At 35.5% G+C, this 16,658-nt stretch overlaps 4 protein-coding genes and 2 long non-coding RNA genes across 11 annotated transcripts; 2 read left to right on the top strand and 4 right to left on the bottom strand.

The window, feature by feature from the left end:
* Positions 1-156: 156 nt before the first annotated feature.
* LOC136343011 (lysosomal aspartic protease-like) lies at positions 157-2,467 on the bottom strand. The gene is made up of 8 exons (XM_066289367.1): positions 2,223-2,467; positions 2,049-2,169; positions 1,873-1,996; positions 1,692-1,810; positions 1,443-1,642; positions 684-865; positions 436-617; positions 157-376 (listed from the first exon to the last, which is right to left on the bottom strand). The coding sequence occupies exons 1-8, from the start codon at positions 2,294-2,296 to the stop codon at positions 209-211; spliced, it is 1,170 nt and encodes a 389-aa protein (XP_066145464.1). The 5' UTR covers positions 2,297-2,467; the 3' UTR covers positions 157-208.
* A 1,067-nt stretch (positions 2,468-3,534) lies between these two features.
* Hmt4-20 (Histone methyltransferase 4-20) lies at positions 3,535-11,092 on the top strand. 3 transcript variants are annotated; one of them, XM_066289321.1, is made up of 8 exons: positions 3,535-4,183; positions 4,621-4,944; positions 5,787-6,462; positions 6,536-6,735; positions 6,786-6,954; positions 7,008-7,396; positions 7,587-7,856; positions 7,917-11,092. In XM_066289321.1, exons 2-8 carry the CDS (start codon positions 4,636-4,638, stop codon positions 8,031-8,033), a joined length of 2,130 nt encoding a protein of 709 aa, XP_066145418.1. In that variant the 5' UTR covers positions 3,535-4,183; positions 4,621-4,635; the 3' UTR covers positions 8,034-11,092. The 3 variants fall into 3 exon arrangements, with proteins under 3 accessions (XP_066145418.1, XP_066145419.1, XP_066145420.1); XM_066289322.1 differs by having other exon boundaries at positions 3,535-4,240; XM_066289323.1 differs by having other exon boundaries at positions 3,537-4,183; positions 6,798-6,954.
* LOC136343039 (uncharacterized) lies at positions 4,944-9,066 on the bottom strand. The gene is made up of 2 exons (XR_010732734.1): positions 8,960-9,066; positions 4,944-5,450 (listed from the first exon to the last, which is right to left on the bottom strand). It is a non-coding gene; the product is annotated as an uncharacterized lncRNA (long non-coding RNA).
* Positions 11,093-11,423: 331 nt separating the features above from the next.
* On the bottom strand, positions 11,424-12,416 carry LOC136343024 (uncharacterized protein C7orf50 homolog). 3 transcript variants are annotated; one of them, XM_066289387.1, is made up of 2 exons: positions 12,353-12,416; positions 11,424-12,088 (listed from the first exon to the last, which is right to left on the bottom strand). In XM_066289387.1, exons 1-2 carry the CDS (start codon positions 12,372-12,374, stop codon positions 11,424-11,426), a joined length of 687 nt encoding a protein of 228 aa, XP_066145484.1. In that variant the 5' UTR covers positions 12,375-12,416. The 3 variants fall into 3 exon arrangements, with proteins under 3 accessions (XP_066145484.1, XP_066145485.1, XP_066145486.1); XM_066289388.1 differs by having other exon boundaries at positions 11,424-12,208; positions 12,255-12,363; XM_066289389.1 differs by lacking the exon at positions 12,353-12,416 and adding an exon at positions 12,255-12,346.
* Positions 12,417-12,512: 96 nt separating this feature from the next.
* Positions 12,513-15,396, top strand: LOC136343008 (transmembrane protein 184C). 2 transcript variants are annotated; one of them, XM_066289361.1, is made up of 8 exons: positions 12,513-12,922; positions 12,975-13,011; positions 13,067-13,269; positions 13,589-13,663; positions 13,727-13,933; positions 13,990-14,083; positions 14,225-14,399; positions 14,463-15,396. In XM_066289361.1, the coding sequence occupies exons 1-8, from the start codon at positions 12,660-12,662 to the stop codon at positions 14,669-14,671; spliced, it is 1,263 nt and encodes a 420-aa protein (XP_066145458.1). In that variant the 5' UTR covers positions 12,513-12,659; the 3' UTR covers positions 14,672-15,396. The 2 variants fall into 2 exon arrangements, with proteins under 2 accessions (XP_066145458.1, XP_066145457.1); XM_066289360.1 differs by having other exon boundaries at positions 14,225-15,396.
* LOC136343042 (uncharacterized) lies at positions 14,923-16,541 on the bottom strand. The gene is made up of 2 exons (XR_010732737.1): positions 15,777-16,541; positions 14,923-15,698 (listed from the first exon to the last, which is right to left on the bottom strand). It is a non-coding gene; the product is annotated as an uncharacterized lncRNA (long non-coding RNA).
* Between the last annotated feature and the right edge of the window lie 117 nt (positions 16,542-16,658).

Below are 16,658 nucleotides of genomic sequence, written 5' to 3'. Positions count from 1 at the left end.
GCGCCATCTGTTGAAAACGTTGAAACATTAGTCGAATTATAGCACCTGCAAGCAATGTAAGGTGGTTCAGAACCTCATGCCCTCCATTTTCAGGTTCAAATTTACTCGATCCATTTCCATTCAGGCTTCAAATATTATTTAAATAAAACCAATAGCTTCATGTTCCGTATAATGTTTAACAATTTTTCATAAATCAAGAAATATCCCCTTAGTTTTTGGACTTGGCAAAACCGATTCGGTTATTACCAACGTCAAATTCGGTGTAGTATTTTCCAATGAAGACATCCCCCAAAATCCACAGGGGACCAGCTGGGGCGGCCACATCCAGTCCCATGAAGCCTAAAATGCATTCTGAGACACCCATTCCACTGTCGACCTGAAAAAATCATTTAAGTCTTAAACTAATTTTTGCGAGACAAGGGTTAATGATAATACCTCCAAAACATAGTCCTTGCCTTCCAAGGGAAAATCTTTTCCTTCAAAAGTGAAAGTAATATTGGGCAAAGAGGGAACCTTGTCGCAACTGATCAGGTACTCTCCAGCAATGTTAAAGAAGATTCCAAGAGATTTGGCTAGGGCCTCGATTTCTTTAGTAGGGCCTGTGATTAAGCTGGTTCCTGATGACGGAAAAATTAAATATTTACTTGATTATAAGAGATGATCTTGAAATTCACAAAACTGACCAGTATCAGCAATAACCTCGCACCCTCCTTCGCAAAATTTGTCAGTACCCGCAGTAATGCCGTCTACTTTAAATTGCCAATAAGCCTCACGGTCCACGTCTACATAAGTGAATTCTCCTTCGTAATATTCAGGATCTGAACCACCGAATATGATTTCTCCTCCAACATTTCCGTCAACATCTCTATACGAAGAAATACCCAATAGGATTATAGAGAGTATCCATTAATGTCTTGCTAATAGTTCAAGGTGTCATATCTCAGGTCATTTTATGAAGAAAAGTTCATATGAACATATGTCCGCAACGATCCCGATTTTTAGCTACAGGGTGATGAAATTTTTCTTTTCAAATCTTTATTTTTAAAGTTCTCTGAAAACAGTTTATATATCGTTTTCGATTTTGGTGCATGTTACTAGGACATAAAACCCCATATTTTGATTAGAAAAGTAAATCAATTGCAAAATCAGTGTCGCCCTGCACACACGTCTTCCGATATTTTTCACGAAGAAATTGATACGCCACTCACATTTTCTGGCAAGAATAATTTTTTGATCAAAGTCTAAAGCACTGTCTGAGAAATTTTAAAATAACGATGCGAAAAAAAGTTTCAACACCCTGTAACTAAAAATTTTGGCCGTTCTGGAAACATGTTCATATGAACTTTTTTTCATAAAATTATTTGAGAAATCACACTTTGATATGTTAAGACAACGTTAAGAAGCACCCTGTACATCCGCCAGTAAAGTAAACAAAGCCCTACCTGTTCAGGAAGAAGCTGAAAACGGTCTCATCAATGAGATTTTGACTGATCATATTGTAGAAGGGGGGTAGAACTCCGTCGACAGAAATGCTTGGGTAGGCAAGACCCAGAATACCATCGAACTTGCCGGCGATGAAGGCCAACCCTGGTTCATTTGTGGCCTCGGCAAAAGTTTGATTTTCAATGGTCACAGACCCGATCTAAATGTGTTTAAACATAACAAGGGATCATACACGGTTTCATACGCACCCCAACTGAGTCTGTGGACAAGAACCCGTTGAGACTGCCAGATCCATATTCAATATCAAAAGTGGTTCCGTTTTCAATGTAGGTAGAGGAGTCGTCTGCGTTATATTTATTGTGCATCCCTGAGGCAAAATTAGATTATCGTAATTAATTAATTAAATGGGTATAAGTCAATCAATATTACAGCAAGCGATGCTGAACAAATTGCACTTAGAAGAGGGCACCCAAAGATTAGAAGAGCCAGTATCGAAGATCACGTTAAAAGTTTGGGGGGGCGTTCCAATGGTGATTTCTCCATAATATTGTGCCTAATAATACTTTGGTCAACATTTTAGATATCAACATACTAACACTACGTACATCTAGATAGTTAGTCAAAGGTTCCGGAATGCCTTCCGTGTACCTCTGCTTAAGACTCTCCAAATGGGCTCCGATGTGCCTGAGATTCTTTCTCGGAGTAACGCCTTTGATTAAGGGCACTCTATATATTTGAAATTAGAGCTTCATGGAGCGAGTAACTGAATCTTTACATACCTGGTAAGGCTTGCGCAACTTATTGCTGCAACCAAGGAAAATAAGACGATAAGGGCATATGTAAAATGCGCCATATTTTACCAGCTCACTTCAGATCAAAAACTATAATAACCAAAGGAACTTTGATTGCAGAGTACTTTTATAAGTTTATCTGAAGTAGATTTATTGTTTGAGAACGTCGCAACGCAGTGTCGAGGGTACTCGCGTAATATCTTTTGAGAAATATGTTAGGAAAATTTACTTTACACTTTGTACACGCAATGAGAGAGGTTGTCTAGAGGATTGATTGTTCAACGTTAATTAAAAAAATTGTACCTATAAATATATGAGAAAGTAGCGGAATGATAAAGTTTTAAAAGATTATTTACAACATTTTTGAGTGCCCAAGGAAATGTGTTTTTATCTGTAATAATGTTATCAGCCACTTGCGATTGCAACCGGGTGGTGAATATTTACTCAAACTATTGAAAATTTGTTTCAAGTGCCTAGGCAAGCATCAAAACAACGCTAATCGAAATCAAATGTTAATGCAATTATTTCGACTGTTTCCATTCCAATCGAAAACCATAACTAAGGATAACATTCATCTTTTAATAAGGGCTCAGATGAAAACGTTTTTTGACATTTTAATGACGAGAATTTCCTTGGAAAAATTAGTAGAAAAGGAAAAATAACAGACAATGTGAAATGAATAAATATGTAAAATACGTCTAAAATAGGAATATCATCGTATCCCCTGATATAAATCGCAGTTTAACAAAGGGAAGTGCAATAGGACAAAAAAGGCTCAGGCCTTGCATACTTTCTTGACGTTTTGGTGACAAAACATCCTTGAAAAAATAAATAAAAAACTAAATGTTTGACCACCCTTAAAAATTTACTAGAGTAGAGTTTAGATGAAGGAATCTAATGCATGATTAAATGATATGTCACACGTCATTTATAGAAGGATTCTAATCACATTATGTCTGATATATGGTAAAACTCTCAGAAAAACGACTTTACAATATTGTTCGAGGTATGTAACATTATCTAAGAGGTATCATGGCCCATGTTTGCGAAATTAGATTCGCACCCAGATATTTAAAAAACACAGCTTTTGTTATAAATAATCATTGATAGTTTTAATTTTTAACAATTCATTATCTTGATTACCGCATCGAATAGCGACCTGCTCAGGAAATATCTGTCGTTCGGCTACCCATCGTCAGAGAGCAGAGTTTTATAAATGTCATTGACATCTCGGATGTATTTGCATTGCCAGAGCTTGCTATTCGGAATAAATCTATTCCATGGGAGAATTTGCTATTGTTCTCAAATGGTTCTAGTTCTATTTAACAGCTGCAGGGTATCATTTTTCCCTTTTTCATTTGTACAATAGACGAGTATTATAAAATATGGTATAATCGCCGTTTACTATGAATACGTGTTTCTTTGAATATAGGGAATAAAATGCTACAAATGTGGACTGCAACGAATATTAAGCTAAATTAAAGTTAAAAATAGGGGTTGATATGAAAGAAATAACGGGGAACCTAGTAGGAAACCAATATGGTGTTATCTAGACCAGAAAAAGTCCTGGGTCTACTTCAACTTCGATAAAATCCAACTACATATTGTACGATCGTAATGGCAACACTGCTTTGTGTTCAATGTGTTCTGCTATCCGCTACCCGCAACCCGCATTCTACTGGAAAAATGCGTTTTGGAGAAAACTATGTTTAAAATTAAAATTATACTAAAATGATCATATTTTAATTCACAATCAGCACTGCATATGGATGGTGAATCGAATTGTACGAGACTTTAAACGTCCAGTGCATAAACTCGCACTAAAAAAATCGTTTTGTCAACATACAAAAAGCGTCTGCCATGATGTTTCTGGCGTTGTTTTGTACCATCAGATCCTGGAACTTTTTCGAATAATATGGATTGTTTGGCCCCAAATCTGCAGTGAACTGGTAATAGTGAAATTCTGTGATAAGTTAGCTTGTAGATTTTTCGTAATTTTCCCAAGGGTAAGTCACCTTATTTGGTAAAAACGACTCGTAGGAGTGACCCTTTAAAGGAATTGTCATGGTTCCTACAATGGTTTGAAAATCCACAATAAAGAAATAATTTTCAGCCCTTTTTCCTATAGAATTTCTTGAATCATGTGGCTTCTCCGCCCATTTGCATCCAGGCAATTTTCATTTATTCTTCTTCATTTGTTCACCCAACCAAAATAAAATGGCATTCAAAAAAAGGATAAAAAACAGGTGCCTTTTTCTGTTTGTTTGTTGTTTGTTGTTGTTTTATAACATTCACCTTGTAATATTGATTGTCAAACCAACTACCCCATGTTGTCATGTATTCACTTTTACATAACAAAGACTTTACTAATCTAAATGATCTTCAGTAAACAGGTACCAGAATGGTGGTGGATGTGCACACGAGGCCCTTGCAAAACACTAAAATGCAGCCTGCTTCTATGACCCCCAAAGAGCTTTCAGACAATGATGATGCGGCCACATCTCTAGTGCTTGATCCCATTTTGGGATTCAATTCCCACAAGATGAACATACGGTACCGACCACTGAGAACCAATTCTGGTGAACTCAAGAAGATTGTCCAAGATTTCATTCGGGATCAGGATTATGACAGAGCATATAGTCGTATTTTAAAGGGGGAGTGGATGCCACGACTCAGGTCTAAGAACCAGCAGAAGAAATTAGAGGAACATGTAAGAAGTTGTTTTTATTTTTCATTTTTATTAGATATGAAGGGTTGAAGTTTACTTATTGTCAAACAGTTGCCAATAAGGGTCTGCACTTACAAATATCATTTTATACAATCTAAGTAGACATTGTGTATTTAACAAAATATCAATTAAATCTCTTAATCTTCTATAATCAGTGCAACAATATGGCTGACTATCTCTGCTACTGCGTTTTGGAATCTATTTTTCTTTAACTCTACCAGTAAGATTACTTCCACAGAAACAGAGAAATCAGATCAGGGCATTGATTGAGTTTGATATTTCTATGGAAATGATCCTGCTGGCAAAGGTGTCATAACCCAGCAATTAAACCCTTAAGGAGGAATTCTTTTTGTTTCTTAATCCACCTCTTTATGAAGTAGAGAATCTTGTCCCATTCAACCATTGAAAAGTTGGAAACAAAGAACACAGTCGTCTCGAAGAGATATGTCCGCAGGCGTCGCAAAAGTTGCAAGAAAACTTATGATTTTCTGGAAAATGCGAAAAACCGAAAAATTGTAATTTCTTTCATTATGGTAAGATCTAGAAGCAATTTTCTTGCGTGAAATGACAGCTTTCAAGGAACTGTTCAAAAAAGGTGCTACTACATTTCAGTTTCTCTACGTAAATGATTATATACAATTTTAATTCGCCTCATTTAGTCTATTATGCTTTTTGGCATGCGAATTTAATCTATGATATTGGTCTTGAGGTGAACCGACTTTATCCACAATAATGAGCGTCAAAGAACGCACCACAATTCTTTCATGCAATTAAAACATTTTCCAAATAAAAAATTTTTAGTAACAAAGTTTTAATTTTTGCAGATCTATCGATATCTCCGAGTATTTGATCGAGAGTCGGGCTTTGTCATCGAGCCTTGCTACCGTTATTCGCTCGAAGGGCAAAAGGGTGCAAAAATATCAGCCACCAGACGGTGGTTCAAAAACGACAAAATCGAGTGCCTTGTGGGCTGCATAGCGGAGCTCACCGAAAAAGAAGAAGACGAGCTTTTGCATCCTGGCAAAAATGACTTTTCCGTCATGTACAGCTGTCGGAAAAACTGCGCGCAGCTGTGGCTGGGGCCTGCGGCCTACATTAACCACGACTGCCGCGCAAATTGCAAATTTGTGGCGACAGGTCGCGACACTGCGTGCGTCAAAGTGCTTCGAGATATTGAAATTGGGGAGGAGATTACTTGTTTCTACGGGGAGGATTTCTTCGGGGATAAAAATTGCTACTGCGAGTGCGAAACTTGCGAACGGCGCAAAACAGGAACGTTCGCGAAAGAAAACGATCACAAGGAAGAAAACGGCTACAGGCTTAGGGAAACTGACAATAGATTGAACAGAACCAAGCAAAAGATACTACAGAATAGCAATAAAACTGTACGATCTTGTAATGAGCGACTAGAGCATAATGCCGTCGTGACACCTCTAAGTATGATGGAATTGAGGCAAAAGGGACTTACAAAGTACGATGCTGAATTACTGATAGCACAAGGTAGCGTAATATAAAGAATAAGATTACTTGTGCATACGTCTGAAAAGGAACTTTATTTTTAATCTGTTCTCAGGTTGTAAGTTTTCCGACATAAGCGAATTTCAACGTATGAAGAGAAGTAGTCGCAGTAATTCAGGGTCAAACATTAGTGAAAACCATAAAATTTGTACTGAGACAAAGTCTGTGATAAATGGAAAGGCGTTAATACAGACGAACACCGTTAGTTCTCGAACTGCGCGTTTGGAAAGGAGACAGGCACAAAAGGCCAATCAAGTACGTTCGAACAATAATTTTCATTTAGTAATTCATTAATTTAATATAAGTCGCAATTTCAGGAGTTTCTGCAAGCGGACCTGTCCAGGTCGAATTTGCTCGATGATCTGCAGAGCAACGCCAGCAGCTGCCCCAGCACGTTTAGTGATAACGATCCTGTCTGTGATGCCACCCAACAAATTAAGTTGTTCAACGATTGCCATGAGAGTGGAAAACTGGGTAATTACAAGTCATGCTTGTGTAGGACCGATAATTCAGTAAAATTATTGCAGGCGATGTTATGGAGGAACCGTCGGGAATTACCCTTAGAAACCACAAATGTCTAGCTCCCGATCGTTGCGCCATTCCAAAACTCGAATGTCACAACAACAATAACACTTTCAGCGAACCGTGCAACTTGGAACAAAGAAGGAGGAGGAGCCACAGGCGGAAACACTTGAAACACAATCCGGTTGAAATTGTTGAGATAGGAGAAGATGCTCCGGCCGAAAGTGACGTTTATGAGTTCCATGACGACGCTGTAAGCGACATTGTTCCGTTGAGGAAAAGGGAAGACGAAGGAGATAAAGAGGAAGACACGTACGTTGAGGAGAAAGAGGAGGACTGCTTGATTGCCGCTATTGGGGCAATTGGGGAAAGTGATTGTTGGAGTAGTGCGCAGGTAACTGATTGTATTCAGAAGAATTTTATTTTATTGAAACACTATATTAATAGGAGAGAGAAATTTTGAATTAATTTTAGTAAACAATTAATTGTATTTAAGTCCGGGAGCCTGTTTAAATATTTTTGGACATCTTGTATAATCTTTTTTTTTTATTTGGCGTTCAAGAGATTAAGACTAATAATTGTAGATAAATGAGGAACCGCCAGATTGTGTTCCACCCGCAGTGTCTACGCCGGAAAAGCCCGGAGGTCGGTTGAAATTGACGCTGCGTATGAAACGGAGCCCCGTTTTAGATGAAGTAATCGAATCAGGAAACAGCTTGGGTGACGAATATTTGGGTAGAGAATACGAGGTGTTGAGAGTTGAAGGAGTGGATGAAGAGGCACCATGCACCCCAAATTCGCACAGGAAAAAACGGCACAAGTCCAAAGACCGGAAGCGGGACCGGCGATTAAAGGTAAAACAAACGATAATAAAATTAGTCATTTTACCGGCTTATTATCATTTTGTAACGCAGCACGCTCAGGAACGGGAGGAACTACCGCTATTGCCAATGAAGAGACTGCGTCTGATTTTCGGCAACGAAAGTCATACGATTGATATACCGTCCACAAGTGCGCATTGTGAGACGTGATGTTCGGTCCTATCAGTAATAGAACATTCGGGCCTTAAATCCGATTCGGTTGAGATTTTGGCAGAGGTAAGAACATAGACTTATTGTCACGTAGATGCAATCCTTCTGTTTCGGAAGTATTTCATCTGTGTCATTATCCGTTTACTTTAGCTGTTAAAGACAGGCCACAATTTTCCCTCTTTAAGTTGATTTGCATCACGGCTTACATTCGAGATTTTAAACTGCAATATGTAAAAAAAAAGTATAATTATGCTGTCCCGGGGACTCATTCATTTACTCCTAAGTATCTGGAATTTTCTATATTCCCCAAGGATTCTGGTCACTCAAGATCTGATAATGCAATCATTTATTAGTTGATATATTATTTTAATGCGATTGTCGACCTCTTGCTTAAACCGGGCTGACAAGGGTTATCTACAGGGTTTACTAGAAAAGCTAAATTCGTCGAGATTTTTGTTGGAAGCGAACAAAGTAATGATCTTAATAATGTGGCGCCATTTTCAACAAGTATAATTACATATACAGAGTGAATTGTTTTCGATGGTTAGTGAAGGCATCTGGGGAACTAGCAGAACTACGAAGTCGGTTATAGACGTAATTTACGAATTAGGGAGAAAGTACAAATAAAATTAATATTATAGTATGACGTGTAACATATCGCTACGGTGCACTAACTTGTATAGATAAACTTCTGCCATTTGGCACTATTATAAGTTCGTTCTTATAGTGTCGTCTATATCATTGATCAGTAACAGAAAGCACTTCAAAAAATAGACAGAATTTAGTTTTTGTGAAATATCTAATAAGCCGTCAATTTGTTCAAGTTGATCTTCCAAAACTGCGATATTTACTTTTCCTATTTAATTTCCATTTCGTAACTCTGCTGGTTTCCGAGATTTCTTAACTAATCTTTGAAAAAAACTTACCTTGTATTATAGAAAACCTTTTAACTCGACAGATCTAAGAATACGCAGATTAACATTAAAGGGGTTCTTAAAGCGAAGCTGTCGTCGGTCAAGGTCTTAACATGAACTTACTTTCAAACGCAGTTTATTGATAAGTTTTGTTGCCTATCATGGATGTGTATTATTTATTCTATTATTTTATATTGTCTCCGTTTACAAAGTATTTATCTATATATCACAATTCATGTTTCATTTGTGAGGAAGCGTTAAACATCAACAAAGTTTCTTGAAATTATGGCGAATGCAATTTTTATACAAAGCTTTGATTATTTAGTTATTTTCTAACAAGTAGGCTTTGGAAACTAAACAATAGCGCTTCGGTCGGTTGTGGCATCCCAGCATCTACGCCCGTTTCCCTCGGGGAAAATATCAAATTTCTCATAAACTTTTAGAAAGTAATATACAAAAATACGAATTAAATCAAATTAAAGATTGAAGAAGCATAATGAGTGTTCGTTCAAAAGTGTGCTAAACTGAATACAGGTAAAAGGATATTTTCAAAATTCGAATAGTTTGACAGTTCCACAAATATTTCCTTGCTTATCTTCAGAGTTGCGAAAATACACGATGACCACGTGAACGTCGTTTCACTAAAATAGAGTTGAACTGTAAGGTAAGTAGTAGTCGATAAATATCGGCGAAATTTTCATTTCATTACAAATTGTTATTTTATTGTATATACGTATGCTATACATAATACGACATATATCACATGTGTGTAACGTATATATGTTATACAGACAAATCTGTTTTGTGGTCATTCCACTGACAGCAATTGATTATCTTAGATAATGAAATTGCGCATAAACATTCATTAAAATAATTGAAGAAATTAAGCAGAAAATAACATTTGGTTTTGAATATTACGATTGTTTCTCATTTTAAAACCTAATCTCATTTTGTGCCTAGTTTCTTTATTTATTTACTGTATATAATTAATAAATTTCCAGTTTGTAATTTTATTATTTACTTCATATTTGTTATACCTACACCTTATGTGAAATCAGCATGGAAAATCTTATATACATGGAATTACAAAAAAAAAGGAAGTTGGTGTTATTTCAATAGATTTACGATGCTCATTTGAGCAATTTGACAACAGCAGATTCTGAACACTGAGCAAAAATGTAAAACCTTACTATTCCAATATTTTTTCCTCATTTCAAATATCGCGAAATATGCCTACTTCTTCACATTGGAAGCAAAATATCCAATTTTTCGTATACATCTTTGTTTATATGAATATTAAAATCGGTCAGTTTTTCTACCATACGTACTCACGCATTCGTTTTTGCCGAGGGGTTATTTAACAATAATACGCCTCATCGGTTGAACAGAACCCCTTTACTGTTGAAGGATCAGCCAGGATATCGTGTAGGTAGCTAAACTATTTTAAACAGTATTACTAAGTATGTAATTTTGATATACAACGTTATTTTCGCATTTTAAAACTAAGGAAAACTCCTACTACTTGTAACAAAAGTTAATAGTAAGTAACTTCTTATTGTTAGTTAACGTTTTATTTTATTTTTTTATTTATACTCTAAAAATGTGATACGACTACATTTCCCTTGGAAATATTATGCGACTTTTACTGGCCGGATTGTTTTCATGATCTGTACGTATGTACCTAAATTAATTTTAGGAAATAATAATTATTAGGGTGTCGCTGTATGATAGTAAGTGTAATAACTTCCTTCTTAATTTACCAGTTGTCAGTTGTGAAGCTTATACATACACTAAAATTCCCTAGAACTGCCTTCTGACTTGACTAATAAAGAAATGAATCTACAATTTACAAAATGCGTCTGTAGTTGATCATAGAAAATTGCTGCTTCCTACCGTTATGTGGATTTTGTATTATGTGTAAATATAGATTACCGCGCACTTATTTCATTTTTAAGCCCTATTAAGTAAACAATTAATACCTACTACGTTAAGACTAAAAAGTACCAGGTATTCCAGGAAAATTACAAATAGGTATATACCTACATGCATAACTTCCAGTTGTCTATGTAAAAATTGTTGTTGAATAATAATTGTATTGTTATTTGTTACGTGATAATAATATAATGGGGACATATTGGAATTCAATCAAGTTTTTTATGTTACAAACATATGGTAACAGATATGTGTCTTATGTTGAACACCCTGGTAGGTAACATTCAGAAATAACCTCCCTCATTTAATAATTTGCTTCCCAGTTCTCTGATAAATATTATTGTGCATAAGTAATTAATAATTGAAATAAATAGGTGTAAAAAAGTAGTTATTATTATAAAATACTTATTTAAACTTGTCACTGATTACCTCACCATCAGTATATTTAGGCGATTTTGTATCCCTGTCTATACTATAGTAAACAGTTTGGATATTTTGTGTTTTTAAATAATATTTATTTCTACAAAACAAAAAAATACACTAATTATTGTAAATTCTGTATAATGTCTCTAGCCCGTTTAAGCTTCATATTGTAATCTTCACTTTGATTTTCCTCAGAAACCCCTTCATCCTCTTCAATAACCTTCACTGCATTATCTAATGCTACTTGCCGGGAATGTCCTTTAGAACCACTAAAATATTGAACAGCACTCTCCCAAAATTCATCTGGGATCTTATTCACATCAAGGAGATATTGCTGTAGCCATATTTGCCTCAACTTTTCAAATTTCCACTCTGACCTATTGTGTTTCCACTTTGAAAGATAGTTGAGGGCTTTCTGCTGCATCTCTAAATCGCCTTTCAGTCTTTGCTCTTCCTGAAGTTGAGAGTGTTTTTTCTTTTTTCGAGACCTATTTGATTCTTTCTTTTCTGTATTTTGTGTACTTGTTTGAACCTCTTCTTCTATAGGTTTATTACTTTTTGAATCGTGGAACTTTTTTGCCGGTGGAATTTCGTCGGGAGTGCTCTTATGACGTTTCTTCGGTTTTACTAGCAGTGGCGCCTCCAAATGCATCTCGTCGCTCAATTTTGTGATGGCATTTGGTTTTATCTCAGAAATAATGTGTCTTGCATGCTCTTTTGTAACTGTTTCAGCTTCAAAGCTGATTTTGGATTTTTTCGTTTTTCGTCCCATCGTAAAATCGGGCCCTAATAAAAGTGAAATGGTTCGGAGTGTTTTATGATAGCACTAACAATTATATTGAAAATGGTAATTGTTTACTAGACATGCACAACGTGTTTTTCGTATGTTTTAATTATTTGAATATACTGAAATAATTCAAAAACTATCAGTATGATCAAAATCAGCAATCACCTTTCCACCAAAACGTGCAAATCTAAGAAAACAGTCTGATATTTATTTTTTTAATTTTTAATAAAGTGAGGTTAGGAGAGAGGCGAGTTTTCTGATACCTGCTTTACATAATCCGGACATACGAGTCTTTGAGGTATAAGTAATAATTAAGGTTTTACTAAAATTTTATTGTATCCCAGCCACCATATTGAAAGTTTTAGACATGTAACTGACGCTGGTGTGTCACAAAGTCTAATCTGTTTTGTTTTGTGTCTTTGACATTTACAATGTAAACAAACAAAGAATCAAAGATAAATAACGCTAACAATATCGCAAGAAGTTAGTAACTATTATAGATAAAACTTGTCCAATTAGTCGCGCTCAGCCTTTAATTAAACTAACCAGACCATGTGATCATATAGAGCAATGTGCAACAACTCGTGTTTAGAATGCTTTTCCAGATGGAAACTCTGGATTCAGCCCCTTTTTGTGATCGTATACGCTTTGGCTGCACTCGTGTTTGTCCCCTTGTTTTTGTTGAAATCTCTTGAAGACGGTTTCAACAGACACGACCTCGAAGTTTTAATTGCCGGTTGTTTTGTTGGGGCTGCCATACCTATCTCCCTGTGGGAGATTATTCAACATGTTATACATTACACACAACCAAGACTTCAGAAGCATATAATCAGGTGATATTTTCATTCATGATATGTTTGGTATATATGAAAAAATATGTTTTAGAATATTGTGGATGGTGCCAATTTATGCATTAAATGCCGTAAGTTTGTCAATAAAAGTTACCATGTGCATTTCTGTGTAATCACATATTTCAGTGGTTAGGCTTAATATACCCTAGTGCTTCAGTTTATGTAGATAGTGCAAGAGAATGTTATGAAGCCTATGTGATATACAATTTTATGAAATATCTCTTAAATTATCTAAATATGGAAATGAATTTGGAGGCTAGTTTAGAATGCAAGCCTCAAGTCAAGCACATATTTCCAATGTGCTGTCTTCCTGATTGGGAAATGGGAAGGTATTATAACAATTAAATTTTAGACACTTTCTTCTATTCATTGATTAACAAAACACAACAGATTTGATCGTTTATATTTTCTTTTCCATCCATAGATATAGTAATTATTTCTATTAATTATTAATTTAATTTATTTTTCTTATAAATAGAAGTTATCATAATAGTTACAAAGCTACATCTCAATGGTTTTTCTATTCTTACATTTGTTAAATAATATCATCTCAATAACTCTGTCAGTGATGGATTCCATGGATGTGAACGAATTAAAAAATATGCCATTTGATGCAGCTAAATGAATAATTGCATAACTATTTTTAAGGCCTTTTGTGCATATTTGCAAACATGGCATTCTGCAGTATACAGTTACCAGGCCTCTAACTACTGCAATATCATTGTGAGTTTTACAATAATCTTTCTGCATCATTATTAAATAATTGAAATTTTTCCAATATTTTAGCATTTGTAAAATATGGGATATTTATGGAGATGGTCAGTTCAAGGGAAATGTGGCATTTCCCTACATTATCCTGATTAACAATATATCACAATCAACAGCCATGTATTGCTTAATCATGTTTTATAAAGCTAACAAGGCAGAACTTCAACCCATGAAACCTTTGCCTAAATTTTTGTGTATTAAGGCTGTAGTTTTCTTTTCATTTTTGTAAGTTTTGAATTTTGTAATTCAAGCTTTAAGTTCTGATTATGTCCTTTCATCAGTCAAGGAATGGTCATAGCTATTTTAGTGTATACAGGTGCCATTAGTTCTTCAGAACCTGATATAGATGGAGTTTCATTATCAACTAGATTACAGGTAAATTATGTTATTTCAATGAGTGGATCGCTGTGGTGTAGAAAAAGTCATCAATCTCTCATGTATTCTATTGTTAGTTAACTATTACATTGTGTTTCCCAGATTTTCTCATTACATTAAACAATTTGTTTCACAAAATAGGACTTCCTGATTTGCATTGAAATGTGCTTAGCTGCAATCGCCCATCATTATAGTTTCTCGTATCTACCATATGTAAGAGAGGGCACGAGACCTCAGACTTGCTGCAGCGCTTTTCTAGCGATGTGGGATATATCCGACGTTAGCACAGACGTTCAAGAGCATATAAGAATTGTCAGTGAGTTCAGTTTAAATAATTACGATTTGCAGATTGCAGTAAAAAACTTTAATTGTTTTGAAGCTTCGTCTATTAGTCGGCGTATAAGGGGCAGAGGTATGTATTCCATGCCTAGAAGTAATGACGAATTTCAAGGTCTGGTCTCACCTGGTGCGGGGCAGAGCGTCTCTGGATCCCTCTACCAAACCTATGATGACGTTATGGTCAATTACGGGTCAGTTAATACGCCGATTCAAACGCATAGTGTAGAGACTAGAATGAAGCCTATTTAAGACACTTTTTGGGTTATTGAAAATTAGAGAAAATATTTCCTTTTTTTTTATTTTACATACACTTATATACATCGAAGATTGTTAGACTGTAATCTTAAGAAGATTTGGTTGGCATTATTGGTATTGAATAGCTTCAAAGCTAATCGGTATGTGGTTCTCATCTAATGGGCCAGTCTTTGTCCATTTTTTTCTGCAAAAAAATGATGTTTTCGCCAAATTTGTTCTCTATGAAAGTTGACAGTTTTACGTACACAGGGAGTGAACATTTTTCAAATTTTTTTGAGATTTGCCTCCGGTTTCAAGATTTTTGAGATTGAGATGTCTGCTAAGAGAATTAATTTACGATAAAGAAAATTCGACCTGAATGGCAAGTACAAGGTTAAGAAAACAAGAAGACGTATCTCCAAATAACCTATCAAAAATGTGGAACTTAAAGCTGAGAGGCGCAATGTAAACGAGAATTGAAGAGCAAAGCTGCAAATTTGTTATGTGACATTCTTGCTCACAATGTGTTGCCGGGTCACAGGGAACAGATACCGAATTTAAATAAGGGGAAGGTAGTCTTCGTTGACGCTCACACTGCAGGAACAAATTCAATAGAAGTGGAAAAACTGGTCAGGGGGAAATGAGAACTGACTAGATGAATAACGCAACAAAGACATCGAATTGACCTAATATTACTGACTGATGGTGACATTAATAAAACGTGATATTCAAGTTAGAAATTTAACGTCTTTTAATTGTCATGTTTCATATCTTCTTAGAATTGAATATGTTCTAGCACAGGGCCCAACAAGTGAAGGACGGTAAGGAGCTCCAGAAATATGTAAAGAAAAATATTTATGATAATGTAATAACATTGATTTATTATATTTTATTTAATTTACTGGTGCTGGCATTCTCCACGATTGGCGTCATTTTCGAGTTTATTTTTGACTGTTGAAAGTGTTTTATTAATTGGAACGTTTATGAATAAAGTACAATTGGTCTGCTGGAAAGATTTTACACCTCATTTTCACCTTTAGTCCTTTAAGAAAGAGCGAATCAAATACGAACAATACATTAAAAATAGATAATGTTATAGGTCAAACATATGCCAGCATACCTGTAAGACTGATCACAATACGTTTATTTTAAATTTGGTCCTAATTTGGCATGAACAGCAGAATATGTGATATATATATATATATATACTTAATAAGCCTATTGTTAACCATTTGATGCTCGTTACCTATTCCACCAGAGTGACTAATCTAATGTTGCGGTGCAGCGCCAGCTTGTGTCAGGTAGCAGAAGATGAAATTAATTATTACATTTTTCTTTCTATTGTGTCAGTTCTTACTTACCATATTTCATGTAGATGTCTCCAGATGCTAGTATCATGATTACTCAATTTCAAAATTGTTAGAAATATAATTTGGTGTATGAAATGAGCAAAATATCTCATATTAAATGCTTAATGTTTAGTGAAAAAAGAATGAAAATGCGGAATTCTAATATTTTTTTCTACATGCATCCCTTTTGCACATAAGACGAGAAAACGACGGTAGTAAATGTCAAATTCAAGTTTCCGCGGAACTCTATAATTCTGCAAAAAAAGGTAGTCTGCGTAGCGACATATGCCGAATTTTCAGCATTGTCCTTTTTTTGTTTAAGCATTGACCGGTAAATCCATGAGACCGGCATTCCAGTAGAAATATATCTAATTTTAGATTTTTCACATAGATAGGTACTAATAGGTAGCAAGTAAAATTCTGTAAAGGCAAAAACATCCCGCTCGAGTAGGTATAAGTACGTAAAAATGGGAGTGGAAAAGTCGCGCATTCCGTAGAGCCGAGAGCCGCATTTTTTCCTGTGCTAACGACCGATTAAGAACAAATCAGTAGGTAGTATTAAATATTAACGATAAAGAGCCGTACTGTAGGCGTTCGTTTTAAATAGTTTGCACTCCCCAATCGAGAGATATACGGATAGTACGTAGCGTAGC

Source organism: Euwallacea fornicatus, chromosome 13, assembly GCF_040115645.1.
Source record: "Euwallacea fornicatus isolate EFF26 chromosome 13, ASM4011564v1, whole genome shotgun sequence".
In the NCBI taxonomy this organism is placed as follows: Eukaryota; Metazoa; Arthropoda; class Insecta; order Coleoptera; family Curculionidae; genus Euwallacea; species Euwallacea fornicatus.
The sequence above is the reverse complement of the archived record's forward strand: the minus strand, read 5'-3'. Positions and strand labels throughout refer to the sequence as shown.